This window comes from Pleurodeles waltl, chromosome 11 (genome assembly GCF_031143425.1).
Source record: "Pleurodeles waltl isolate 20211129_DDA chromosome 11, aPleWal1.hap1.20221129, whole genome shotgun sequence".
Classification (NCBI taxonomy): domain Eukaryota; kingdom Metazoa; phylum Chordata; class Amphibia; order Caudata; family Salamandridae; genus Pleurodeles; species Pleurodeles waltl.
Window position 1 is genome coordinate 866,256,165 of NC_090450.1, and position 27,242 is coordinate 866,283,406.

The window sequence follows — 27,242 nt, forward strand, 5'->3', positions numbered from 1 at the left end:
CAGATGAAAAATATGTCCTGCAAGCAGGGAGATGCTATTTCAAGCGGCTCCCTGCTTGTGGGAGCAATGCTGGCTCCCGCAGGACACAGGGAGCTGGCTAGGACTGCCGGGGCCTTGAGGTTCCCCATCCACAGTCCTGTCATTCTCTCTCTATCGCGTCCATCCCATAATGGGATGGAAAAGGGAGAGCAAGATCGTTATTGCAATGGTCTCTCCATACAATGACTTCAAAGAGTCAGGCTATCAATAAGTTTGGTACCAGTGTTATAGTTGTTTCAATGCAGAGCATAACCATCACTTTTGCCTAATGGTCAAGGCTTGTGCTGTTGGTAGGTTGAAGGTTCAAATCCTAGTGTCGTTTGGCAACATGTCTGTTTATTTTCTAGTGTTTTCACTGTTAAACATTCCTAGTGATCAAAAATTTAAGTCTTTTTACCCTCAAAATCTTTGGGTTGAATATCATAGCTAAGTCTGGACAGTGCACAGTAAGAAGTCACCTCTGGCCTAGTGGTTAAGGTCTCAGACATGCACACTAAAGGTTAAAGGTTCTAGTCTAGGGGAGTCTGTGGTCATTTCCTGCTTTAGTTTCTTTTCAACTATAAATATTTAAGTTGCATATTGAAATGTGATCTCACTCTTTTTAATTGACAAACACATTTTATTTTCAATTTGACCAGAAATATCTCATTCTAAGTATATCATTCATCAATGCCTAAATCGCTCTCTCTCGCTCAATCTCTCACTTTCTCTCTCTCTTGCAGGGTTGGGTGGTTAGGGGGTGGGTTGCAGGAACTGACCATACGCCAGGCCCTGTGGCATACCGCCACTCCGCACGGCTGAAGGCCATGAGCTGCGGTAGTTGGATTAACATTTAGTAATGAAAATTACAATACATTAAAAAAACTATAGAACTTCACTGAAAAAAACAAAGGTTATACGGACGTTATAGTTAGGAAATAGAATTTTAAAAAACATAGAAATTCACTTTAAAAAAACAAAGGTAACAGAGACATTATAGCTAGGCTCACATTTTCAACGTACAAAGGCACACAAATTCACCTGTTATAGTAATCTCAAGTAACTATAACTCATGCCCTAGAGTAACTATAACTCGCTTCCTAGCCAAGTACTGCTAATTACTCCACAAATTACAGTACTCATAATATCTTTGATAACATAATTGATAATATCAATGTAATATCTGCAGCAAATGTTTTGACGAAAAAACTGCATGGTGGGGGCGCGAGTTATAGTTAACTTAAGGCACAACATAGTTAGTTGAGATAACTAACTATAACAGGTGAATTTCTATGGTTTTGTAGGTTTAAAATGTGAGCCTAACTATAATGTCCCTATGGCCTTTGTTTTTTTAACTGTATATATATATATATATATATATATATATATATATATATACATGCATACACACACACTAGTGTATTTACCATTATCAGTTATCACAGTTATCACCAATTTTATGAACATTTGATTAATGTGATACACATATTTATAAATTCAACACAAGCAATTAAACAAAAAAGAAAGACAAAATGGCATGAGCGCAACAGGAGACACAGAGAAATATGTCTGTCTTACTTGTTCTCCAGCAGCTGTTCGATGTCTTGGACTTTTCTGCAAAGCTCTTCTGCCAGAGGATAACTTTTTCCCACCTTCATGAAGAGTGCTGCTATTTTGTTGCTGCGAAGGAATCCTGCAGCTCTTCTTCTCAGCCCGTGCAGTACACATGCTTCCACTGCAGCTGTGCTCAGAAAAATAAGGAATGCGTTTATTACACTTCTCGAAAAATTATACTTTGAAGGTGATATGACCTGTCACAGACACTAACCCACTGCTACAAATGTCAATACTAAGGGTCTTATTATGAGGCTGGTGGTCCTACCGCCACATTACAACCCTGGCAGACAGCTCTTCCAGGAGACTGCCATTCTCTAACTGGATGACGGCTGTCGGAGTTGTAACCAGTCAGAACAGCACTGAATTCAGTGCCGCCTGGCTGATTACAACCCCACTTTCCGCCAGCCTTTTAATGGCGGGGACCCTACCATGAAAAGGCTGGCGGAAAGCCAGTGCTGGGGGCCACAGAGGGGCCCATGCCTATAGCATGGGCAGTGCAGGGCCCCCTTGCCCAGCAGGTTACTGACAATATGTGCCCAAAAAAAAACAATTCTGCTTGTTAACCAGATACTAGGGTTAAATCATGTGTTTCTAATGACAGGTGGTAAGCACCAAAAAAGGAAAACAGACATTACATTTAGTGACAAGACAATTGTTCACATGATAATCACATTACCGGCACACAGTATCAAATTCTTTTACTCTGCATAAAGTAATTCGCTTATGTTTAATAAGTAAAAAAATATCAACCACAATTAATAAAAAAATACCACTAACTGAAAGCGCATTTACCTAACGTTGTAAAAGACTAAACTGAAGGCTACTTTAATGAGTACCTTGTGAGTTACTGGTAACTCTACAGCTTCCTGTAAGTAACTCTCCAGTTTGCAACCAACCATACTCAGGGCCTCATCTAGACCTTGAATGTATTACCGCCAATCCGCGCGGTTTTGAGTACTCCGTAAAGTACACAGTGTTCCACCCGCCGTATTTAGATGTATTGCGGCTAAGATGAAGATCGTCATAACAGAGCGCTCTTTCTAGCTGTAAGGCAGGTGGTTTTCTGCTGACCATATTTAGATGTTACTACTCTGCAGGCGGTGTACTGCCAGTGGATTGCTGACAGAGGAAGCAAGTCACTGGATCCAATGGACATCATACAATGGCAGTGGCTACGCAATACAGAGAAGTCTCTCACATACACTGTACCTTGGCCATATGTGTCCACCTGCACAACACACCACATACACACTATTATCAATTACCATTCCCACACCCCACAACTCGTCCATGCTGAAAACACACATTGCCATTCATCCATGACACAACATACACACCATTGGCACTGCACCCACACACAACACAACCACAACAACCAACACAACTACAGACTCATCTACACAAGCATACTGACAAGACACAACTACAAACATCATGACAACGCCAGCTACACAACACTCGCCTGAATGTTGCACACAGCAACAACACACAACCAACAATACACAACATCAGACCTGTATGCATGTGTCACACATACTGACACAAACACATCACCCACTTTAGCTCCTTCCATCTCAAACAGCCAATCGCACTGCACACATACATACAGACTCAAATCCCTACTGGAAGCACAACATCACGGACACAGGTCGCCTTGCAATGTGCACACATGGACAGTTGACAAGTGTGAATGTCATGTCACTGTGGTGGCAGCATTCATTTGGCAATGAAAACTGACACCAAAATGACATTTGTGTATGCGCGTGATGTATCTTGTACCAGTGTGTCCCCATCCATGTCTGACACAACCTTGTTCCCACAGATGTATGTCACAGTAATTAAAAAAAATTACTGAGATATGTATATATGTCTGCAGTGGTCCGCTCTTGTGCAGAGCCCCACACAATGTACACTGGCAATGCGGGTTCCCTACCTTCAGGTCCGGCACCTTTGGGGCGGGAGGGGTGTTTACTCCATGGGTCAGTGTCAGCAGTGATGACAGGTCTTGTTCAGTAGTGTCCAAATGAAAAACGGAAGTGGATTTGGGAGAAAAGGTAAGTTTTTATCTCATTTACCCTCCAATCCGTAAACTCAGGTGTGGAAGTCGAACGCGCAGTTGTCTTGGCAGCAAGGCATATCCAAATCTACACAGCTGTATAGGTGGCTGGAGTCCCACTGGCAGCCACGATTTCCTATAGCACCGCTGACGTGGGTGGAGTTTCTCAAAGGAGATGGCAGGACTAATGCACCGCCAACACTTAAATCAGGCGGGCAGACCGGCAAGTCAGCTGATGAGTTTTCAGTCGGAAAACTGACGGCGGGACCATTACTGCCAAGATCTAAATCAGGCCCAAAGTCAGAAACATTTGCTTGGTTCAAATAATATAGACCAATATTGAGTGTATTTGGGATGTAAATGAGCATATTTTTTAGAACTCATAAGCTGTTTAAAAAAGCTACATATCCACAATATATTTGAAGCTGATATTTGAGTGGTCAGTCGTGCCATTGGGGAGACATACAACTAGCATTATTACCATGGTGCCTGAGGCACTGCACTATGGCTGTTATGTATGAACCATTTTTTACATGAATGTTGGCAACCCTTTCTGGTGCACTGGGGTGAGCACTGCTTGTAATCTTACATATGGTGGCCACTAATCTAATTTTGTGTGATGTGGTCAGTATTACAACACTAATAATGTTAGTATCTCAGGATCACTTTCGTCAAACATAAATAGTTCTTATTACAAAATAAATTGAAGACCCCTGCTCTAATGCATTCACAATATAGGTGCACTCTATGATTATGCAAAGATATTTAAATACAATAAATAGCTGGGCATTGAAGTAAAGCGCTAATAGGTCATAACATGGCTAGTGATGTAATGCGTTTCAACAATTTTGGTGGGTCACAATAAAAATGCTCTTATGTGCGCACAAACAAATGCACTTGAACACTTTTATATCACGGACTTACGAGGGCCACAAGAAAAAAAGGAAAACCTATTTACCTGAGACATCTTATCCCACAACTAAGCTCAACAAGAATATAGGATACTGTATTTGTATGTCTCAAATCTTTCAGGGGTTAGGTCCTTATCCCCTTATAGTGTATAAGGGCCTAATACACTTCCTGCACGGCCATGATCCTGACTCTGCTATGTCTCGCCCCACCTCTCTCTTCTCAATTCTGATTGCAAGTTGTCAAATGAAAGCTACTGATCTAAAGATGAACCATAAAGGGAGGCTGTGTGTTGTTACTGTGAAGGAACAGATGGAATATGAATAATTTGGAACCTATTTTTGTAACTATACCGCTCACCTTTATCCAGTTTTTCTGAACTTCAATTAGTTAAAAGTTGAAGTGGTAATGGACTTTTGATTCATATCAACTGACAGAGAAAAATAACTTGCCTATTGTGAATATGTCCAACTAAGAAATGTATAGATGGCATTTTGGAGCAAAGTCATACTACGTGGTGCGGCTACTGGATGAACTATGTAAACTAGGCCATCAGAAAACCATGCTTGAAATAGGTATCTAACACATAACACAGTAGTTCTCTCTGCTCCACATAATGTTATGTGGTTATGAAATAGTTGTTATTGTAAGAACCACATGCGCAGGTGAGGACAAGCATTGAAATAAAAGTATGATTTAACTTGACTCACACAACCTGGCCATGAGGGCCACTGTGCAATAACCCAAGGTTTCACCCCCTTCACCCTCCCCCCAATACAATTGTTATTGCTTAACGCATCTTTAGGTAACTTGGGTAATGCAAGACCTCTTTAGAAAGATGTAAGCGGGTTAGGAGATTACAATAACCTAAACAACAATTGAAACATGAGAGAAGAAACTGAGAGGTACACTCTAAGCTTTATGACAAGAGAGTATAAATGTATTAACAAGAAACCATGAAACCATGAAACCACTACCAAGATGTCAACTATGCATCAGTGGATATACTGTAAATTCCATTATCTCTGAAAGAAACAAAAGAAACAACTGCCTATGTGGAAGTCAGCAGGAAGTCTAAAAGATTTTGTGAGGTTACTAGTAGAGCACTGGGCTCAAGTTTCAACCAGGAAGTGTTTGTTGTCGAATAGAGGTAGGGGGTAAGGCAGTGTAGAAGATTTATTAAATAAAATAAAAATTAGTACAGCTGGATTAGGCCTAATAAGGGGTCTGAACAAAGTTCTACAATGACTAGAACCAAGAAGGTAAAAGATGCAAGATGGGAAGGCCCTATTGGTACCTGACTTAGGTTGGTTCTCTCGCTGTGGTTTTCCTGGAGGGTGTACTGGTGGAGTTGAAACGTTGGAGAGCTGCATATCAGCAGGCCTCTGCGACCCTTGAGTTATACTCAGGCCTGCATTGTCTCTAAATGGGACAGTGTGCAGCATTTCCAGTTTCTATAGAACATCAACATTCCAATCTCGACAACAAGCAAATCATACTGCATCTACAACAATGGTGCCAATTACTGTTTCTGTGAAGATATTGTGTTCACCGTGGTAATTTGGACATGGAAGTAACGAAAAATATTTGGCTATAAAATGTGGGACTGGTGCAGAATCCTTCTCAAAGATCACAGACCTCTGTGATATGGCGTCAATTATGTCCATAACATGATGTCCCACTTCTTGTATAATCTATCTCGAGAGTCTGGATGGTTTTCTATTTCCCACTTTACTAAAATACACTGTTACTCTGCACTGAGATATGAAGAGATTTGTTTCTTCTTCGTGAGTGCCAGTAATAAGATTGCTTGTTAGCTAATTCTAGAACGATGTATGTGGGATATCTGGATATCAAATTATCAACACATAAGGATGATGGACGGAGTGCTGAACAATGCAAACACTCACCCCCAGTCACAGATCTGGGTTTAATCCATCGTTCTTTTGCTCACCGTGCCACCCCAGTTTGGACCCAGCCATGTGCAAATCAGTCTTGACCTTGTTCCTCATGGAAACAGTCCAGCCCGAACTGCCAAGCCAGGTCCTCCCTGGACCGGAAACAAGCATTCTGGGACCGGTTTCAGGGTTTCACCCTTCATCAGCCAAACTGGAATGGCATGGCAAGCAAAGGAACGATGGACTAAACCCAGATCTGTGACTGGGGGTGAGTGTTTGCATTGTTCAGCACTCCGTCCATCATCCTTTTGTGTTGCTAAAGTTGCCCTAAGTGGGAAGGGTATGCCCAGACGTAGGTCCCGTGCTTGCTATGCCACCAGATTCAAGCTAGCCTGGCTGAAGAAGGGTGATACCCTGAAACCAGTCCCAGGATGCTTGTTTCTGGTTCAGGGAGGACCTGGGCTGGCAGTTCGGGCTGGACTGTTCCCATGGGGAACAGGGTCAAGACTGATTTGCATATGGCTGGGTCCAAACTGGAATGGCATGGCAAGCAAAAGAACGATGGATTAAACCCAGATCTGTGACTGGGGGTGAGTGTTTGCATTGTTCAGCACTCCGTCCATCATCCTTTTGTGTTGCTAAAGTTGCCCCAAGTGGGAAGGGTATGCCCAGACGTGGGTCCCGAGCTTGCTATGCCACCAGATTCAAGCTAGCCTGGCTGAAGAAGGGTGATACCCTGAAACCGGTCCCAGGATGCTTGTTTCTGGTTCAGGGAGGACCTGGCCTCGCATGTTCGGGCTGGACTGTTCCCATGGGAAACAGGGTCAAGACTGATTTGCATATGGCTGGGTCCAAACTGGAATGGCATGGTGAGCAAAAGAACGATGGATTAAACCCAGATCTGTGACTGGGGGATTAAACCCAGATCTGTGACTGGGGGTGAGTGTTTGCATTGTTCAGCACTTCGTCCATCATCATTTTGTGTTGCTATCAAATTATCAAACATTACATCTACTGCATCAAATATTCCTTTTCAGTACTTCTGCAGCTTCGTAGGTGGGTAAGTGAGGTTGACACTAAGAAATGGTCGAGATTCACTTATGTCTTGCGGGCAGCACAATAAAAGGTGTAGTGTAAGTTCTACAGCATACTGTGGTCACAAAATATCTAGCCCCACCTACAGCAGCCACATAAGGCCGTCCTGTGAAAATGACCACACTTCACTCGCTCTCTGCCTTGCCAAAGCAAATCTAATAGGGTTCCTATTTTGCCACACCCTTTCCGACATGTAAGTGATTTCTGTTTGGTTCATTCCCATAGTTTGTAAGGTGAGATACCAATAGGTGAAGATCTTGGTCAGTGTTTCTATAACCAAGGTAGAGCTAGTGTAATGTGTACCTCCTCCAACTCACTCTCTCTCCATTAGCGTTTTTCCCAATTCTTCCACCAATCACTCAATACCTGGGGTTTTCCCTGTCCGTCTTGAAATCTGTAGTCATTTATAAAACTCTGGGACCAATTTCCCAACACTGTCTTTCATAATGACCTGTTAACTCTTAACTGGAATGGGTTCTCATCATTAGTGGCTTATTATCCAGTGTCTCACCTTAGTATTACCTGTATCTTGCAGATTCAGGAAAAGCAAAGTCACGCTTGAGGGATTTGAAAGGCTCTTTGTCGGGGTGAGGCACAAGCCAACCCTAAATTAACCTCTGCTCAACCCTCTGGTAGCTTGGCACAGAGCAGTCCAGCGTAACAGAGTTGTTGTGAGGGTACCCTAGTAGCTTATGGGCACGTTATTTTAGCCATAGGCCTGCAGCCTGTACCCTTTACCCTAGTTGCAACTCATTTTTTTCATTTTTATTTTCTGAGCAGAAGTTGTCCTTTGCGGTGGTGTTTTATTTTCAGTTATCTTGTATACTTTTAGCACAGAAACTGTTTTTATTCCTTGTACTCTGACATTCTTATTCTGTGCTCTGCTCAAAGCTGTCTCCAATATGTTGCTGGCACAAAGTAGAACACTGCAATCTCTGCCTCTTAAAGTAAACATGCATGTTTTATGTTAGGGCAGGTTTCCTAGAACAGTGGTTCCCAGCCTGTGGTCCATGGACCCCTGAGGGTCCGCAAAGCCTTCTCAGGGGGCCGCGACTACTTAGAAAATTTGATAAATATTAACAGATTAATAAAGTGTATAAAAATAAAGAAGCTAAATGCACATTTGAAAATTTCAAAACGTAGTATAAATGTGAAGGAACTGGTAATTAGAGGCTACATGTTAGAAATGGGGTATTTTGTTGGCAGTCAGGTTACCCCCTGTCCAAGCAATGACCTCTCTCTTGTCAGGGTAAGTCACACACAATCCAAATGATCCTGTGCCCACCCTCTGGTAGCTTGGCACTGAGCAGTCAGGTTTAACTTAGAAGGCAATGTGTAAAGTATTTGTGCAATAAATCATGCAATAACACAGTATAAACAACACAAAAATACACCACACAGGTTTAGAAAAATATAGAATATTTATCTGATTAAATGCAGGTCAAAACGATCAAGATTTGATAAGTACACTTTGAAATATCACTTTAGAAAATGATAAAAAGAGTTAAGTTCTTAAAAGCAATAAGTGTCTCTTGCAAGCACAAAGTACCTAGTTTGTGTCGAAATTATCCGCAAGGGACCGCAGAGGAGGAGATGCGTGGAAAACTGGGAGGTGCGCTTCGGTTTCTCCAGGTGTACACAGACGATGCGTCGATATTTTCCACGCAGCAGGGGCCTTGCATCGATTTCCCGCGTGTGGACTTTGATCCTCTTTGGATTGTGGGGTATTTGGGCATCTGGGGGATGATGCGGAGAAATCCCTGGCGTGCGGGACGAAGTCACAGGAGGCTGTGTCGATCTGGTGGGCGATGCAGGGAAATTTCAGTCGCATGGCAGACGCTGAGTCGATTCTCCTTGCAGGAAATTCAGGCTGCGTTGTTCCGGCTCGGCGTCGATCCAGTGGGCTGGTGTGTCAAAGTTCCAGTCACAACGCTGGCGCTGCGTCGATCTCCACTCAGGGAGCCGGGCTGCGTCGTTCCAGTTCGGCATGCAGTGATTTTCTTACTGCGATGCAGACTGTGCGTAAAAATTTTGCCGCACAAGGAGTTCTTTGCAGAGATGAAGTCTTTTTGACCCTGAGACTTCAGAAAACAGGAGGAAAGCTCAATCCAAGCCCTTGGAGAGCACTTCTCAACAGAGCCAGAGGGCAGCAAGGCAGCAGGGCAACAGCAGGGTAGCAGTCCTTTGCAGAGAAGCAGTCAGGTGAGTCCTTTGGGCAGCCAGGAGGTTCCTCTTGACAGGTTGCAGGTTCAGGTCCACAAGTGTCTGAGTTGGTAGGGTCAGAGGCCCTGCTTAAATACCCAAATATGCCTTTGAAGTGGGGGAGACTTCAGAGAGTGGCTTAGAAGTGCACAAGGTCCCCTTTCAGTTCCATCCTGTCTGCCAAAGTCCCAATAGGGGGTTTGGCAGTCCATTGTGTGAGGGCAGGCCACTGTCCTTTGACATGTACGTGTCAGGTCCTCCATCATCCCAGCACAGGAAGACCCATTCAGTATGCAGATGTGTGCAGGTGTGACTGAGCATCCTGTGTGTGGGGCTGTCTGAGTGAAATGCACAAGGGAGCTGTCAACTAACCCAGCCAGGCATGGATTGTAAGGCACAGAAGGATTTAAGTGCAGCGAAATGCTGACTTTCTAAAAGTGGCATTTCTAAATTAATAATATTAAAGCCAACTTCACCAGTCAGCAGGATTTTGTGTCACCATTCTGGCCATACTAAATATGACCTTGTTACTCCTTTCAGATCAGAATCTACCACTCAAACAGTATATAAGAGTAGCCCTAATCTTAGCCTATGAAAGGAGCAGGCCTCACAGCAGTGTAAAACGAATGTAGGAGTTTTACACTAACAGGACATATAAACTCCACAGGTACATGTCCTGCCTTTTCCCTACATAGCACCCTGCCCTATGGGTTGCCTAGGGCCTACCTTAGGGGTGACATATGTAGAACAAAGGGAGTTTAAGGCTTGGCAAGTATTTTTAAATGTACGAACTGGCTGTGAAACTGCACACACAGGCCTTGCAATGGCAGGCCTGACACATGGTTAGGGGGCTACTTATGTGGGTGGCACAATTAGTGCTGCAGGCCCACTAGTAGCATTTCATCTACAGGCCCTGGGGACATGTAGTGCACTTTTACTAGGGACTTATAAGTAAATTAAACAAGCCAATTGGGTATGAGCCAATGTCACAATGTTTTAAGGGAGAGAGCATATACACTTTAGCACGCAGTGGTAAAGTGCGCAGAGGCAGGCAAAATGTTGAGTGTGACCACCCTAAGGCTGTCAGGTCTAACACTACATATTACATTAGTATCCTTAGATTGATTCGTGGGAGCAGTGCTGGTGCATCAAACACACTATAGTATGGACAATGAGTGGCCTCAATTGCATCTAGAAAAACTCCAACCTCTCTATTAAAATTCAAATTTTGATTTTTTACAGTGTGTCATCATTTGTGTATTTGCTTGAATGCTTTTTTGAAAAACGTTTTTGTATTGTTTTGCTGTTTGATTCATCGACAGTGCTTAGGCCGGTGTCCCCAGCTTCCAGTAATGACTTGGTAGGGAGTCCCCAGATTCAAGTAACGATTCAGTGGGGGTCCCCAGGATCCAGTAATGATTAAATGGGGGTCCACAGAACTCAAAAGGTTGGGAACCACTGACCTAGAACATTAGTTGTTTTAGTATAAAATGTCTCTGTGCCTCCTATACATTAGAGGGAGAGTTCCAGCCAGATGATTGCCACTGCATGCTTTCGCTTAATTGCAGCTGTCTGCTGAGACTTGATGTCTTTCTCTGCCTACATGAGAGAGGACTCTCAAAAGACTAACATCACTCTTCACTACTACCAAATCCAGGTATAGGGAATGGTGTCTTCCTAGGGATTCTGAAGGGTGGATTAAGGCTAACACTGCTGTGCACTAATATAGTATTTTAGTGGCATAGGTAGGAATTCCAACACCTAGCATTCTGACACTATAGTGGGACTTTTATGTTTCACTTTCTTTGTCTCCACATTATTATTATGATGTTTTATCAACCTAATCATTGCAGTACATGCCACTTCATCTAGAACGCAATTGATTCAATAAAGTATATTGAACCAATCTTTACATGTGTGAGACAAACGTAACAGGGGGAAAAGGATAAGATCTGTTCCACCACGATTTACCCTGAGAAGTCAGAATGTCATGCACACGGTTGCAACAAAACCCCACCACTTCCAGGTGCTGGTGAGGTATTGCTACCTAGCCGCAAATGTTAGGCGGCAGTTGTCACAAGGTGTGAAATTGGACTAAGTTCCCCACAGCCTGGTGGTGCTGTCGCCCGAATCCAGCAATATCAGTACCACTTCCAGGTGCTGGTGAGGTACTGCTAGCTGGCCGAAAGGGTTAGGCCGACAGTTGTCACAAGGTGTGGAATTGGACTAAGTTCTCCACAGCCTGGTGGTGCTGTCGCCCGAATCAAGCAATATCATTGCTATAATGATAGCCAAACATGACAGAGGCAATGTGTAAAGTATTTGTGCAACACTTCAAACAGTAATAGAGTGAAAACACTAAACAAAAAGGATCCAACAGCAGGTTAGGTAAACAAAGCACTCATTTTAACAAATAAATCAAGACCCGAATGACAAATATCCTATCAGTAGAACCAGATATATGCAATATTAAAGATTTTAGTGGAAACAGTGCGAAACTGTAGAAATCTGGTCACACCAGAATGTGACAAAGTCATAAAGTTCAGGCTGACTGCACTGAAGCATTGGCCAGACACAGGGACCTATAGTTAGGCCGGCTGAACTGATTCTGGTTTGCGGAGTGTGCGAGGATCTTCGTTGAAGATTTGTCGCACAGCCGAAGCGATGTGTCGGTTCAGAGATGCAGCGAGGCTGCGATGCGAGGGCTTGCGTCAAGGATCCTGTCGACAGGGCTTGTAATACAAAGTGCGGCGTTGAGGATTCAGCACTCAGTTGGGGCAATGCGTCTGTTCCAGAATGATGTGTTGCAGCGATGTGGAGTCTGGCGTATTTCTTGAGGCTGCTGTCAACAGGCAATGCGAAGGGCTGAGCCAAGAATGCTTCGCGCTGTGGCGGTTCTAATGGCTTGCAACAACAATGTACGTCTACAACAGGTCCAATCCACACAGCAGAGGAGTTGCCTTGTTTTTCCTTAGAGTTGAAATGTGCATCAAAGATGCGTCGATTCCACTGGATGCACAAATCCTGGCAAAGCACCTTAAGCCCACTTCCAAGGGTCCAGGCCTGGGGTGGCACCACTTGGCAGGGTAGACTCACAGATGGCAGAGACCAGGTTCAGGGCATGGTTATTATCCAGCAGAGTAACTGTCCTTTCAAGAGCACAGCAGTCCTTCTTCCTGAGTATCCAGAGGTCCAAATATGTACTTAAGTAGTGGTGTCTTAGGTCAGGTATTTACACCCAGTTGTGCCTTTGAAGTGGGGAGAAGTTTAGAGAGGCATGCCTCTCAAAGGCACAGGCACCCTGCCGTCCTGGCACTGGCTTCAGACAAACTACAGGCAGTATGCAGCTCTCTGTGTGGAGACAGGACACAGTCTATTCAAGTGTAAGTGGGGCTGGGCCCAGCTCCTCCCTCCCATCCAGCCAGTGATGGCCCAGTCAGTCACACCTAACCTCCCCATTGTGTGTGGCTGTTTAGGATAAATACACAAGGCAAAACGTTTGGGGACGACCCTGCAGAAAGAGGCAAGTACAACACCATCCTTATTCAAAAACTCTTCACCACCGTTACATCTGTTAATCTTCTATTCTGCATACAAATCATTTTCCATGCCTGTGATAAATCTGGATTTCCTACAGTAGGAGTCAAGATTGATGAGAAACTGGGTAAACCATGTCACACTGCTATTGTTTCCCCAGACACCTAACGTAGCTCGAGTCACGAGTGACAAATACAAACCAGCGGCCCAGTGTTACCTCCTCATACAGAGAATTCATTTAATGTACGTCAAGTCTATAATCTGGTCAATAGCACCACTGTTTCTTATATTCTGTGCACACTCACTCTAGCATACAACATAATTGCGCTGCTTGAAAATAACATTTCATGTCTGTGACTCCTAGATCCCCCAGGGCAGTTTCTGCATTAAAGACATGGATAGCCTTCCCTATCCATATAAAATCACCTATTATAGCAATTTTTCCAGTGCAGCTTTCGGTGGTTGCAGGTGTAGCATTTAAGAAATGTACAGCATCCCATTAAGTGATGTAATTTCAATTACATCTATTCTACCACATCATGATAATCATACCATATGCCATGATGCTATGCCTTGCTTTAGACAGCACACAGACTGCTATAATTCATTGTTGCCCTTTTCTTTAGTTTGCTTGCAATTTGAATTGCTAAATATGAGTCTTGTTGGTTTTTTTCGATTCGAAGGGAAATACCTGCTAATTGAGAGCCATTCTCTCTTTCAAGATAGAAATATTTGAGAGTTGAGACTTAAGCTAAGTTTACTTTGAAACATTATACTTTATGTATAGAGACAGTGAGCTCCTAAGACTGGTCAAAATAACTACAATTTTGTCCACTTGAACTGCTACCTTGTGTACATCTCAGCCAATCAATTTTTACGAAATGTATCTGCTGTTAGGCCAAATATTCTTGTATTTTCTCTTTTTCAGTGCTCAGGACCAGTTCAATAGGCACATGATCTCGGACTGCTGTGAGGACAGTTTTGTCACTATAGAGAAAGCCCTTACCCATGCCAAACCTACTTTACTGCTCCTAAGAACACCTAGCCCTGCAAAATTCCCACTCCTCCAGTTATATCACCCTGCAGAAGAGTAGCCCTGCCTGGGATATTTTTTTAACCTCATTCTTGGAGAATCCTTAGGGAGTAAATGTGTCTCCAGCAAAGTACAAATATCTCTGTCCAGGAGGTCCAACATATTTAAAATTGCAAGCCATTTAGTTGGGGATTTAAGTCATTGTATGTTTAAAATTATGAGCTTAAGTGTGGCCTGATCTTCCTTACAGCCTATTTGCCTGCCCAACGTCTTTGCTCTTGCATTGTTCTTTGTGTCTGCTCTATGACTCGTTGTTTATGCTGGTGTGGTATGTTCATCAATTTTATCTGAGCCATTATTTAACTTCATTAACTGACCCTCACTTGGATTTCCCTTTTCATTACCTCTCCACATATTCAATGGTTGTTGCCCGTTCACACCTCTTATGGTCCATCTGATTTCACTCTCTCTTCCTCCTCCTACAAAGAGTGAGTCAATAGTGATATGTAGGGGCTCTGTTTTTCACTATTCCTGATAAGATAAAAGAATATATTTCGATAACTCTTCTCTTATAGCCTTCTACTTTCAAAACATACACTAACCAAGAATCCATTGTTTCGGTCCTATCACTTTAGGCCTTCATCAGGATGATGCCAAAAGTATTGATGCTTTATGTTGGACTTTTTTCCTTTTACAGGGTCATCTCCAATCTTTTTGCCCCCTGCCTCCTATATTTTCTGACCTGCTCACCAGTGCTAAAGTGCATATGCTCTCTATATAAATTGTATGGTTAATTGGTTTATCCATGATTGGCAGATTTGATTTACTAGTAAGTCCCTAGTAAAGTGCACTAGAAGTGCCCAGGGCCTGTAAATCAAATGCTACTAGTGGGCCTGCAGCACTGGTTATGCCACCCACATTAGTAGCCCTGTAAACATGGCTCAGACCTACCACTGCAGTGTCTGTGTTCAGGTTTTAACTGCCAATTCGACTTGGCAAGTGTACCCACTTGCCAGGCCTAAACCTTCCCTTTTCTTACATGTAAGATACCCCTAAGGTAGGCCCTAGATAGCCCCATGGGCAGGGTGCAGTGTATATTTAAGGTAGGACATAAACTAATGTGTTTTATATGTCCTGACAGTGAAATACTGGCAAATTTGGTTTTCACTGTTGCAAGGCCTATCTCTCTCATAGGTTAACATGGGGGCTACCTTTAAATATGATTAAAACGTATATTCCCTTTGGGAGCAGAAATACATGTGGAGTTTGGGGTCTCTGAACTCACAATTTAAAAATACATCTTTTAGTAAAGTTGGTTTTGAGATTGTGTTTTTGAAAATGCCACTTTTAGAAAGTGGGCATTTTCTTGCTTAACCCATTCTGTGACTCTGCCCATTTGTGGATTCCCTGTCTGGGTTAGTTTGACAGTTGGGCTGTTTGCACCTCTCTCTAGACAGTGACACAAAGGAAGCTGGGGTGTATCCTGCATATCCCGATGAGCCATCTGTGCTAGGAGGGAGAGGAGGAGTGGTCACTTACACCTGAATGGGCTGTGCCTGCCCTCACACAATGCAATCTCCAGCCCCCTGGTATGTGTCGGGGGCCTGGCCTGGGCAAGGCAGGATTTCACAAACAGACTTTCCTTTGAAGTAGGCCTACTTCAAAGGCCAAAATGGGTATAAGAAGAGCACCCAAACCCCGGAAAAATTAGATCACTTCTGGGAATCAAGAGGAACCTCTACCTGGAGAAGAGCTGAAGAGCTGAGGAGAAGTGCTGCCCTGCCCGTGACTGTACTTTGTGGAGCTATCCTGCAGTTGCTGCTTCTGCCAGTGCAAGGGGACAAAGACTGGACTTTGTTGTGCATTCCTGCTTGTGAAGAAATCTCCAAGGGTTTGTACTGAGCTTGCCTCCTGTTGTTGAAGTCTCAAGGCCATCAAAGATTTCTCCTGCCAGCACCTGGACTCTTTGCTGAGACTCCTGCCCTGCCAAGTGGTGCCCTATCCAGTTCCTGGGGCCTTGACAGGTGAAGCTGGCAGACCAAGATTGAAAATCCACGCACAGATTGCCGTGCAGGGAAAATCTCGATACACCTTCCGAGACGGGCTGAAAAATGGCACGCCGCTGGGTTTGCGGCAGAAATCAACGCTCCACCAGCATCGCTGCTGGAAGATTGACGCACGCAGCTGGAGAAACGACGCGCAACATCTGCTGACAGAAGCTGATAACGTCGCAACCCACATAGTGTGGTTTTGCTGAAACTGTGCAGCAAGATTTTTGACGCAAATTTTGCTGGCCCGGAGAGCTTGTCCAGACCGATGCATCGCTCTCCTGCAGAGAGGAAAAACGACGCAAGCTGACCCGACCGTAGGAGGAGAATGACGCACAGTCTCGCTTGCGGGTGAGAAATCGACACATTGCTAGCCTTTTCTGACACACACTGGCCCGTGCTTGTTACTTTGACGCTACCCAGGTACTTTTCAATGCTAAGAGTGTTTTTACTGTTTTCTCAAGGATTTAAGACTCTTTCGCTTTTAAAACTAATAACTTGACTTGTGTATGTTGGATTTTTGTTATTTTGGTCTTGTTTAGATAAATATTACCTATTTTTCTAAACCTGTGTTGTGTCATTTTGTAGTGTTTTCACTAAGTTACTGTGTGTGCTGGTACAAATACTTTACACCTAGACTCTGAAGTTAAGCCTGCCTGCTTGTGCCAAGCTACCAAGGAGGTGAGGGGGTGAACTGAGGGTGATTCTCCTTTACCTTGACTAGAGTGAGGGTCCTTGTTGGACAGGGGGTAAATTGACTGCCAACCAAAGACCCCATTTCTAACACTCTGCACCACAATGTCTTGTGTTGATGTATCTTTAATAAAAGAATATTTCAGCCAATTTATATCAATTGTGAATCACAAATAAACAATTGCTCCGATACGTAGTCAAAAACCATAATACACACTAACCACGTCATAGATAAAAGACTTCCCTCAAATTAATCAAACATGTGAATTTCCAATGCATTGTCCCAAACCACTGTCCACCCAATTATTCAATAACACAAATCTAATAAATTCCCATTTCATGCATCCAACTTTGAAACATCACTGCATTACATATCATAATGCAAACTAACTGTCCCACGCTCCACTAGACAATCGTATTCCTTTTTGAAGTCCATGGTTTGCTTGACCTCCTCTCAGGAATTGTAACTGGTACTTTGGTTTGTTCCAGGTAAAAATTAGTCAGAACTGGCTCCTCCATTTATAAGAGACATGTTGTGCTCTGAGGAAATCCATGACTTCATGGAAGTGGCATGAAGTCTACCGAGTAAAGATGCAGTCTGTCTTTGCTTGCTGTGCTTCAAAAGCAGAGTTGTGCTTCTCAAGCTGAGCAGCCTTTGAGTAATAAGAATACCAGGCTTTGTTTTCACACTGAGCATACGCCATACAGTACAGTTTGCAGATGTGAACCAAACTTGAAACAGGTTTTATTTTCTGCTGTACTAGAATTAGTCAAGAGCTTTGAGACAGCAGAGTAAGGTATTATTGCTATAAAAATACACACCAATCAGTTTTTCCTTTTTTTATGCGCTGTTGTTGCCATTTTATCTGTCTTTATGGTACATACAGTTCATATTATGTGCACAAGAAAGGGGTTTTGATTTTAAAATAAATCAGATGGATTCCTCCTTTTATAGTGTACTTGCGTGTGTGATGTAAAGGGGTTTCAGTTTCACCTATCGCTGTAATATCTCACCCGAGTGTTACCTGAAGCACATCTCACTTAAATATTGTTCAGTGGGTTGTGAGGTGACTGCATTCCAACTGGTTTTCTATCTTGAGCTGGCACAATGCTATCGAGCCCTTAGCACCAGGTTGTCTAGAAAATCGATTTCTATGTTTTTAAAACAATCTAGAAAATGTGCCAGAATAAGCACTGCTTGTGTAGATTTAGCTAAGATAGATCCTCAAAAACAGGCTCTAGGCCTTCAAATTTGATTTCTCCTTTGTCACTTGTGATGTCCATGGTCTGTCCTTTTATCCTGTACCTTTGAATTCTCAGCAGACTGTCCAGAACCCCCATTCACTCTGCATTATAGTTTCCGGATCTGTGAGTTCTGTGAAGGGCAAATTTCCTCTTGTGACCAGGGACCAATGGTGCAACCTCTGCACATAGCTTTGTGCTGGGTGAAAACAGCTGCAATATATATTTTTCTGTGACATCAGCTGCCGGATTTGCAAATTTGCAGCAGTTGACAGAAAATAATTCTCTTGTCCAATGGTCTGCTTTTATTTCTCTTTATTGGAGCAAATACATAGTCCAGATAACTCTAAAATTTAACCTCTTAATGCCCAGCCTGAGCACCTTTTTAAACACTAATTTCCTGAAAACTACAGAATGGATTGTATAACAAGCCAAGCAAAAGCACTTTCTTTAGTGAAATTTCCAACTTTGTTCCACATTTAGTGTAATTCCTTTCAGTCATGTTATCTGTATCAATGAGCAAAAAAACCTAATGGGATTAAAACTATAAAATTGCACCTTTTTTCCTAGCCACATCTGAATATATCTGCACAAAACTTGCTATGATGAACAGGTGGGTGTACTTGTACTTTTGATAGTTCCTCCACAGTCGTTTAAAGTTATTACAAAAACAAAAAATGCCTTTCCTTGGGAATCTGGCCTAACCATAACCACACACACCCCTCTCCACCTTCTCTCGTCCCCCAAGATGGAATTTCATTGTTTGCAGTATGAAAAAAATGCTTCTTGTGGTTTCCTTAGTTAATTGCTTAATTGGTCACATGCAATGACAGAAAACCATCCCATACATTTCGATTGCCTTAATTTGAGTAAAGGTTTAAACTACAATAATATGTAAAAATATAATCTGGACTGGAATAAGGAGACCCCAATGATACGCAGGATCTAAGGAGGATTTTTGGTAAAATGATTGGAAAATTCTTACTGGGTGCCACTGTGTGGACGTCAATAAGCAAAGAAGCATACAAATCAAGGGGACAATGTGAGGAGATTGAAACGTGACCTACCCATGTCTAATGACTTAAGTGCTTGTTTTTTTAAAAGGTTTTTAACAAAAAAATGAACTGCCTCCAGATCATGCTGATGTCAGTTTCTTTTCACTACTTTCCATGCCAGAAGCGCAGAGCCATGAAGGACACACACTACTGGCGCGTTAAAGCTAGGGCCCTGAAAGGGGAGTACCTGCCTCTAGAAATCAGTTCGCAGAGCCAGGAGGATTGGGGGTCTATAATGAATCTGCAAATAGAATATTTCTCTACCAGATAAGGCATTACCGAAAGTAAGTAACTTGTTCAACTGACAGAGACTTCTAGTTGCAGATTCCTTACCTTTGAATAGATACCTAAAGCAATACCATCCCCGGAGGTGGGTCTGCAAACCAAGATCCCATTAGGAAGCCCTGCAGGACCAAACAAGCAAAGTATCCGTCCCTTTGGTCCAAGCAGCAGTGTTTCGTGAGCGTGTGCAAGGATGCTCACATTGGTGCCTGACATGTCCAGGACTAAAACTCCGCATGCTAACGCAGTGGTTGCAGCTGTCGCTCTGGTAGAGTGAGGAAGCAAACCTTCTAGGGGTTGCTTTTTAGCCAATATGCAGCACATTTTAATGTAGAGAACGACCCATCTAGAGATGGTTCTCTTTTGAACTGCCTGACCTTTCTTCGCACCACATACCCAACAAAGAGTTGATCAGCAACCAGGAACTCTTTAGTACAATCAAGGTAGAACACCAATGCTCTTTTTGGGTCCTGTCAGTGGTGTATCACCTCCTCCTTAGAAGGATGTAGGGGTGCCTAAAAAGTAGGCAAGGTGATGGATTGGCCTGCATGAAAGGGGGTGACCACTTTTGGAAAAAAGAAAGCCCTGGTCCACTTTGTCAGGATAGATGGAAAGGCAGGGTGGCTTAGATGACAAAGCCTGCAGGCTCACCCTGCAGGCAGATGTAATGGCCACAAGGAAGGCTGTTTTTAATGTTAGAAGCCAGAGAGGACAATTATAAAGAGGCTCAAAAGGAGCACACATGAGAAATGTCAGGACTAGTTTCAAATCCCATTGGGCCATGATGAATGGCGATGGAGGAAACATTTGGGTAAGACCATTAAGAAACCTACTAACAATAGGATACTTAAATAAAGAGGGTTGAGCAGGTAATCTCAGAAATGCAGAGCTAGCAGACCAATAACCTTTGAGGGTGCCCAAAGCAGAACCCTGCTTTCTCAAAGAATGCATGAACAAGAGGACCTCGGTAAGAGGGGCAGAAAGGGGGTCAACACACTTGTCTGTGCACCAAGCCACAAATGCATTCCAACAACAGGTGTATACCGTTTTGCTGGAGGGATGCCTGGCTGCCAAGATAACATTAAAGACTTCGGGCGGAAGGTCAAAAGCTTTCAACTGCCACCACTCAATCTCCATGCAAGAATTCAGACTGGACAGGTTCGGGTGGCGAACCCTCCCTTGCTGCTGCGACAGGAGATTCTCCCAAAGGGGTAGTCTGATCGGAGGTTCGATAGCGATACTCAACAGCACAGGATATCAGACTATTCGTGCCCAGTCCGGAGCCACAGGAATTGCCTGGGCCCGGTCGTTCTTCACCTTCTTGAGAACTCTAGCCAGAAGCAGTATGGGCGGAAAGGCGTACAGGAGACCTGAGCCCCACTCGAGATGAAAAGCGTTGCTGAGTGAATGCCGTGTTGGGAACTCCAAATTAAAACTGCTGACATTGCACGTTCCTTGTGGAGGAAAACAGATCTAACCAAGGCTCTCCCCACTGCTGAAAGAAACTTTGCGCCATCTCAAGATGGAGACGCCATTCGTGATCGACCAGATATTGATGGCTGAGTTCATCCACTCTAGCCTTCAGAGAGCCCGCCAGGTGTTGAACCACCAGGGAAATGCTCTGATGTTCCAGCCATGTCCAGAGGCGCAGAGCTTCCTGACAAGAGTCCACAATCCCTACCCCCCTGCTTGCTGCATTACTACATTGTGGTGGTGTTGTCCGTGAACACCTGCACTACTTTCTCTTTGAGAGAGGTAAGGAATGCTTTCAATGCTAGTCTGATTGCCCTAAGCTCAAAAAGATTGATGAGGAGCCCGGGCGCCACTGGAGACAAGATGCCTCTGATCTCCATCCCTCCCATGTAGCCAAACCATTCCAGGAGTGACGCATCTGTCACTACTGTCAGATCTGGTTGGGGAAAGGAGAGGGATCTGCCTCTGAACCCAATCAAGGCTCAAGAGCCACTAATGCAGATCTTGCACAGTTCCCTCTGAGATCTGAAACATGTCCGAGAGTTTCCCCTGATGCTGCACTTACTTGAACTTCAGGTCCCACTGCAGAGCCCGCATATGGCATCTGACATGTTTCACCAGCAGGATGCAGGAGGCCATGAGGCCCAACAGCCTCACAGTCATACTTACCAAAATCCAGGATACAGAATGAAAAATCTGTATCATAGCCTGAATATCCTGGACTCGCCGCTTGGGAGGATAAGCCGAAATGGCACAGTGTCCAGAACAGCTCAGTTGAAGGGGAGCCTCTGAGAGGGAGTCAGGTGTGACTTTGGCATGTTTATAGTGAACCACGGAGAATGCAGGAGGTCTGCCGTAGTCTGGCGGTGGGAGACGACAGCCTGGGGCAAGCCCGCCTTCAATAGCCAGTCGGACTGAAACTCCTGCCCTGCGCAGATGAGCTGCGACCTCCGCCATAACCTTGGTGGACATCCAAGGGGCACTGGTAAGGCCAAAGGGGAGCCCGGTGAACTGGAAATGTTTGTGGCCTACTGTGAACTGCAAGTAACGTCTGTGGGCAGGCAGGATGGCAATATGGAAATAGGCGTCCTGCAAGTCCAACACTACCATGAGGTCTCCTGGGTCCAGGGCAGATAGAAACTCAACCAGAGTTAACATTTTGAACTTCTCCTTCCTGAGGAAGAGATTCAGAGACCAAAGGTCCAGGATAGGGCAGAGACCCTTGCCCTTTTTTGGGCACCAGAAAGTAGTGGGAATAAGTATTATAACCTACTTCTGGCACAGGGACCCTCTCTATGGCTCCCCTGGTCAAGAGAGCTGCGACCTCTTCGCGGAGAAGTTCCAGGTTATCCTCCATCATCCGATCGTAGGATGGTGGCGTGGATGAAGGGGAGAGAGTAGCCCCTTTGGACTATTTGTAAAACCCAAGTCTGATGTGATGGATTGCCAGCAGGGCAGGTGATGGCAACCTGCCTCCAACTGGCCCCTAGTGCAGAAGAGTCAGACTAGGAAGGTTTGGAGGCTGCTGCACAGGGAGGGCTGTGGACTGGCTAGACCACTGGCTCCCTGATCCACGAGGATGTTGGATCCCACGTACCCGGCCACGCAGAGGCTGGGCAGCATGCACGGCACAGTGACTGAAGGGAAATGGATGTGGTTGGGCAACCCTTCAATAGCCACAAAAGGGGCAAAAAGTAGACTTAGGGGGATGTGGGGCAGCTGCAAGGCCTAAGGACCTGGCCGTAGCCCGGGACTCCTTAAAGCTCTTGAGTGCTGAGTCTGCTCTGTCTCTGAAGAGACAGGTGTCATCAAAGGGCATGTCCATAATGGTGGACTGGACATCTCCTAAAAAGAAAGCAGTCCTCAACCAGACGTGGCATCTTAAGCCCAATGTTGATGCAACCGACCTTCCTAGTAAGTCGCTCGTATCCAGCCCACAGTGTAGTGTGAACTTAGCTTTGTCTCTCCCATCAGCAACAGCAGAGAGAGAATGGCCGGGCCTCCCCTGGGACCTGTGGCAGCACCTGTGCAACCGTGTCCCACAAAGTATGGGTGTAATGGCCCAAAAAGCATGCAGTGTTCACAGACCACAATGCCAGGCTGGAGGAAGAAAATAACTTCTGACCAAGTTTATCCAGCCTCTTGGATTCTCTATTTGGGAAGGGAAAGCGCCCTGGAAGGTTGAGGCTTGGATCACCAAGCTCTCAGGGGTGGAGGGCTGTGGCAGTGGGCAATCATCCTGTTCATAGGAGCCCCTTTGCTGGGTTTGGATAGGGTACCTAGAAGGACGTCCATGAGGGCCTCATTAAATGGGAGCATGGGTTGTGAGGAGGAAGCTCCCGGTTGTAGCACCTGTCAGGAGATTAGTCCTGACTGCCACTGAGGACAACTCAAGGTCCAGGACCTCAGCCACCCTCCTAACCACCACAGAGTAAGAAGCACCCTCCTCCATAGCCACAGTATGGGGAAAGAGCATGCCAGTATCTGAGAAGTATCAAGTCCGCTGGCTTCACCCAAGACTGAATGCCAGTCCATATGTTCTTCTGGGGGGCTAGTAATCTAAAGAGTCCAGTGACCCTTTCGCGAGTACCCGCACCCCCGTAACCAAGGCCATAAGAAAAAGGCTCAGGATCCGACCAAAGAGGCAAGGCTCCTTTCGGTACTGGCGTCAGCATTGTAAGACGCACATCCGGCTCCCTGTAAGAGTCGGGAATTACAATGGAGACGGCTCTGTCCGTGGGCACAGACGGCACCAGGAGCTTCAGGACCGGTGCCGAGGAAGGTTGAGGTGGGTCAACTGACGCTGGTCTGGTTCCAGGAATGGATCCCAGAGTGTCACTTGGCATTGGGGCCAGAGTCGCAGAACCAGAAGGTGCCCCATCTGGCTCCGTGGGGTCCAAAGGCACTCCAGTGGGGTCAGGCTGCCCAAAAATGAGGCGCATGGCCTCTTAAACCCTTTGGAGCTGTGCAGGGGTCACAATGGTTCCAGGAAACTTGGGGAGGCATGGAGTCAGCCCAGGTGCAGGTTTCTCAGAACAAGGCACAGAGCGCCAATGTTCCCTTGCCTCATCGGCTGATGGACAGGGATAAGTCAATGAATACTTCGACATCTTAGATTTCTGCTTGTGCTTCACCTTACCTGATCAGGGAGACCAAATAATCTCAGTAAAAATTGCACTCCTTCAGCTGACGGTCTTTCATGTTAGTATAACCACACAGACCACTCCTGTAGTAGGCTGATGCCAACGATTTAGTCATCTACATTTTTAGAATGTTTCAAACAGGTTTACCCTGCAATGAAATTACCACCATGGAGGCAGTTTGGTATTGAATTCAAGTCCAAGGAACATGAGTTTCCAAGTTCTTGGAAACCATGAGGACTGTGGTGCTGCTGATCGTAAGCATGTGTCGTAGTACATAAGGGACTACACAGGGAATCGTGTTGCTTGTTTAGTCTTGGTGCACTGAGTGCAGGGACTGAGTGGAACCTTTTAATTTAAATAACTGTACACATGGTCATGAAAAGAACCAATTTTAGAACATCTCAGGAGTGGCAACCTAGCTAATGTACATTTACGAGGGAAACACCCAGAACAACGACTCCGAAACCACGAAGTCGTGAAAAACAAAAGCGAAACAACGCTTTCGTTTTCCACTACTTCCTGGTTTTGGTACCTTAACCACGCATGTCTGAACCACGTACATGCGTGGTTACGGTACAGAAGAAGGGAGTCGGAGTCGACGCGGTGAAGGAGGAGGTAAGTTGGGCTGGGACTGGTTTTTTGGGGGGAGAGTGGTGGGCTCGTGGTGATTAGGGTTTAGGGGGAGGGAGGGGGAGGTCAGGGTTTAGGTTTAAGGGGTGGGTTGGGGTGTTTAGGTTTTAGGGGCGGGGTAGGGACTCAGGATATTTTTATTTTTTGGGGTGGGGGCTCGGGGTGATTAGGGTTTGGGGGAGGGGGGTCAGGCTTTAGGTTTAAGGGGTGGGTTGGGGTGTTTAGGTTTTAGGGGCGAGGGTGGGGACACATGGTATTTTTCGTTTTTGGGGTGGGTTAGGGGGCTCGCGTGATTAGGGTTTAGGGGGAGGGATGGGCCAGGGTTTAGGTTTAAGGGGTGGGTTGGGGGATTTAGGGGAGGGGGTTGAGGTAGTGGTAATTTTGGGGGTGGGAGGTTGGGGTAGTTGTGGGGATGGGGGGGGGTCGCAGTAATTTTTGGGGGTGGGGGGCTAGGTGGGAAGCATGCTGGAACCATGCATGCTGATCACTAATGCCTTTACCAGGAATGTGTTTACAATGGAAAATCTTTGTAAACGCATTCGTGGTAAAGGCATTAGTGATAAGAACGAGGTTGTTGTTCCGACCTCGTTGTTGAGCCATGGGTGCTTGAAGCACTCGTGGTTCCGACATATAACCCATTTATGACACTACAGAGTTATTAGTATAGTTTGTTGTACTTAGATGTCTTCGTTGTCAGGTCTTGCGGGGTTTTCAGTTACTCATAAAAGAGGATCAAACATTGAAGACAATTGGCAATGCCTGCCATTACATTGTCATCACCTTGATATAGCCAATAGCTTTTGACGATGGCTTTGTCATATTTTTTTTATTTTTATTTTTTTTTTTAGACATGTTGCACAGCAACATGAGCTGCTATGCAACATGGTTTAAAGTCAAGACAAAAGTGCTATGTTGCAGCCAGCATTGACCACTTTATGGCGCTTTTTTTTCTTTAAGTCACATAGCAGAGCAGCCATGCTGCTGTGCAATATGTGTAAAAAAGTGAGGGGAGCCAAGCAACACAAGGGAGGGGCTGGAAAGAAGGGAGGGAGCAACAACAACACACAACAGGAGGAGGTGGGGGCAAAGAAACATCAGACAGCGGAAAGAGGGTGGGGAAAAACAGCAATGGACAGGGGGAAGAAGTGGCAACGGACAGCAGGGGAGGAGGGCAGGGGGAAGCAACGACAGCAAGAGGAAGGGTAAGCAACAGCAGGAGGAGGGTAGAGGTAAAAAACAATGGATAAAAAGAAGGTGGGAGAAGCAACAACGGACAGCAGGAGGAGGGCAGGGGTAAAAAACAAGGACAGCAGGAGGATGAGGGAGCAACAACAGACAGCAGGAGGGTGGGAGGAAAGAAACCAAAGATAGCAGGAGGACACCGGAATGAAAGCAACACAGGGAAGGAGCAGGGGAGAGAGCAAGAACAGGAGGTGGAGGGCAAGGGATAAGCAATATGAGGGCAGCAGAGGGGGAGGGAGAGGGACTGCAGACACATGCACTCTATATGAATGCATGTAAAAAGTTTTTAAAAAATAAAATAAAGTACCTGAAGGAGCACATGGACAATGGAACAACACTGGACACAGACAGGAAGCAATTATTTGGCCCATGCCCCATGGCAGGGACAAAATCTGAGGCGCCAGGAAGAAGCCGGAGGCGTGGTTGAGGTGCTGACCAACCAGAAGTAAGGAGACGAGAGGGATAGCGAAGCCAATCAATAGTAAGTAATGGGCAGGCTCTAAGCCCGTTTTAAGCTTTTTTTTTTCTTTTACTTAACAATGGATTTTGCCAATAGCACATGCACTGTTCGGGCGGAACCTAAAAGCCTGGGATTTAAAACAAGTGAGAGACGGTGCAAATCACAATTGCTCTTAAAATGAATTAATGGAACTAACAGACATAAAAGTGTGCCAGCTCGTACTTCTGCATGGCACCTATCTTAGAGCGAAATGCCTTAGAATAAACTGCACCCACGTCCCTTGGAGTGTTTTGCTTGCACAGGGAGGAGTGTGTTTGTGCTCCTTCTATGTCAAGAGTGTGTGTACTGTTCCAGTTCACTGGGTATTTTTTGTCAGCTAAGCGCTGCTGTTTGTCTCATGTGGTGAGGAAAATGGAATTCCTCAAAGATGTGTGCTTTAGCTTCCTGTTCCCTCTGCTGCCACAATGGTTAGTTTATTGCCAAAATGTGTGTGTTTAGAGTGGTATAAGTCATGTCTGTTGTACCCGCATTTCTGGAGCGAGCACATTTAGAACATCTCTATGTACCACGTTACGAAGCTAGCATGTCGTTTTTAGAACTATGTTAAGT

General features: G+C 44.9%; 1 protein-coding gene across 3 annotated transcripts in view; it reads right to left on the reverse strand.

Moving 5' to 3' along the window:
* The window catches only part of SGSM1 (small G protein signaling modulator 1), a 950,757-nt gene that overhangs the window by 594,854 nt on the left and 328,661 nt on the right, over window positions 1–27,242 (reverse strand). For all 3 annotated transcript variants that reach the window (XM_069214718.1, XM_069214717.1, XM_069214716.1), the window contains exon 4: window positions 1,597–1,759. In XM_069214718.1, coding sequence (XP_069070819.1) covers window positions 1,597–1,759 — 163 coding nt within the window. The remainder of the gene's footprint in view (window positions 1–1,596; window positions 1,760–27,242) is intronic.